Source organism: Propithecus coquereli, unplaced genomic scaffold, assembly GCF_000956105.1.
Source record: "Propithecus coquereli isolate 6110/MARCELLA unplaced genomic scaffold, Pcoq_1.0 Scaffold113, whole genome shotgun sequence".
NCBI classification, from domain to species: Eukaryota; Metazoa; Chordata; class Mammalia; order Primates; family Indriidae; genus Propithecus; species Propithecus coquereli.
Window position 1 is genome coordinate 3,341,901 of NW_012135303.1, and position 1,895 is coordinate 3,343,795.

A 1,895-nucleotide genomic window follows, 5' to 3' on the forward strand; every position below is an offset into this window, starting at 1 on the left:
TGGGATCTTTGGATAGAATAAGAAGCAAAGTTTTCAAGGTAACCTATGCTGATAAGCCAAAAGCTTTTTTTGTGTATTTAGTAGGTACATTTAATGACTTTCCTTTTTGGCAAACAATGATGTTTGACAGCTTAGATTACGTTTCAACTGATTTTTCACTAAGATATTAGAAAACTTTAGTTTGACTTTCTAATACACCTATGAATCACACTAAGTACATTGGTTCCAAATGTTTAATTATTAACCTGCCACATTTACCCTCTGTGGTAGCAAGAGCAAAGGTAATTCTGCAGCTGGTCTAGCTCCTGGGTCATGGAAAATAACTCATTGATGAGACAGTAAAAGCACTTGAACTTAACATAATTTGGGCAGGGTTAGGTTAAAGGCATAAGTTATTTTTCTGCCTATATGTGCTATATCTAAATTTCCATTTATGAAACACTTCAGGAAAAGCCTTTTTTCATAAAATCTTATTTTTTCCTGCTATTTCTTAGTAGCAATCTGTGTAAATTTTCCTAAAACTGATCAATAATAAAATTTGTATTTTTTCAACTGTCTATTCAGGGCTGTCACAGTGTACCTTGTATTAAAGGCAGTGTTTTCCATTCCTTTTCCTCCCCGTCCCCCCACATTATACTTAATAATATAAAAGCAGCTGAGGCTTATTTTTAAATACCATGGAAAAAACACAACACCCAGACAAAAGGAAGTACTTTCAATAAGGAACTGTATTTTGAGTACTTATTTTCATATAATACGGTACCTCCATGATCAAGAGGGGAATACCTTTAAGTTCAAGCTGAGGAGACCCTCCTGCTATTTTAGATTCTTACAGGCAAATAGTGATGGGTATTAAACTTTCTTTGTATTGATTACTTAAAGGATTATATTTATATACTTTTTTATGTGTGTATATTTTAGCCTCTTGTAGAAGAAGCAATTCCTAATCTTCACAGCCCACCAACCACAAGCACCTCAGCTCTAAACAGCCTGGTGGTCTCTTGTGCATCTGCTGTTGGTGTGAGAGTGGCTGCTACATATGAAGCTGGTGCCTTGTCACTGAAGAAAGTTATGAACTTTTATAGTACAGCCCCTTGTGAAACTGGAGCTCAGGCAGGCAGTAGTGCCATAGGCCCAGAAGGCTTGAAAGATAGCAGAGAAGAACAGGTTAAACAGGAATCGATGCAAGGGAAGAAAAGTTCAAGTCTTGTGGATATCAGAGAAGAAGAATCAGAGGGAGGCAGTCGAAGACTCTCCCTCCCTGGGTTGTTGTCACAAGGTAAGGGAATAACCACATTTCGTGAATTGACTTTTGATGAATCCAAGATGCTCCTGACATCACATGCTATATTATAAACAATTGGCTTTCCTGATTACAAAGCTGACCTGTCCAAATGTCAAAATTTATTTTAATAGTGGTTTTCTGAAATGGTGATTTTAAAAGAAGGTTATCTATTTCTCTGCTTTAGAAATAGCTATAGAACATAACTTTTTCTTGATGTTTGATTCTGCTTATGAGCCTTGTTACGAATTTTATTTTGTTGTTCTGGAATGTAGCAATACACTTATTTCCTAATTGAGACCTATACTCCAGATAGATGAGGTTGCAGATGGGATCACTGGATAAGTGAGGAGTTACTGTACTTGACCTGAAGGAGGAGATAATTTTTAAGCTTCAATAAGAGGAAACTTCATTTTCTGAAACCATTAGCAATAAATTTTTTAGACTATTAAAAATATTACAAAGTTGATTCTTTTACAATTCTCAATCAGTTCAGCAATCTTGACCATCTAGACTGTTGTTTCTCTAAAGTGGCCTGCAGACCAGCAGCATCAGCATCATCTGGGAACTTGTTAGAAATGCAGAAAGAATCTCAGGCTCCACTCCAAACTTA

General features: G+C 36.1%; 1 protein-coding gene across 1 annotated transcript in view; it reads left to right on the forward strand.

Moving 5' to 3' along the window:
• The window catches only part of ALS2 (amyotrophic lateral sclerosis 2 (juvenile)), a 100,303-nt gene that overhangs the window by 32,464 nt on the left and 65,944 nt on the right, over nt 1-1,895 (forward strand). Inside the window, exon 6 of the mRNA XM_012655087.1 lies at nt 922-1,279. Coding sequence (XP_012510541.1) covers nt 922-1,279 — 358 coding nt within the window. The remainder of the gene's footprint in view (nt 1-921; nt 1,280-1,895) is intronic.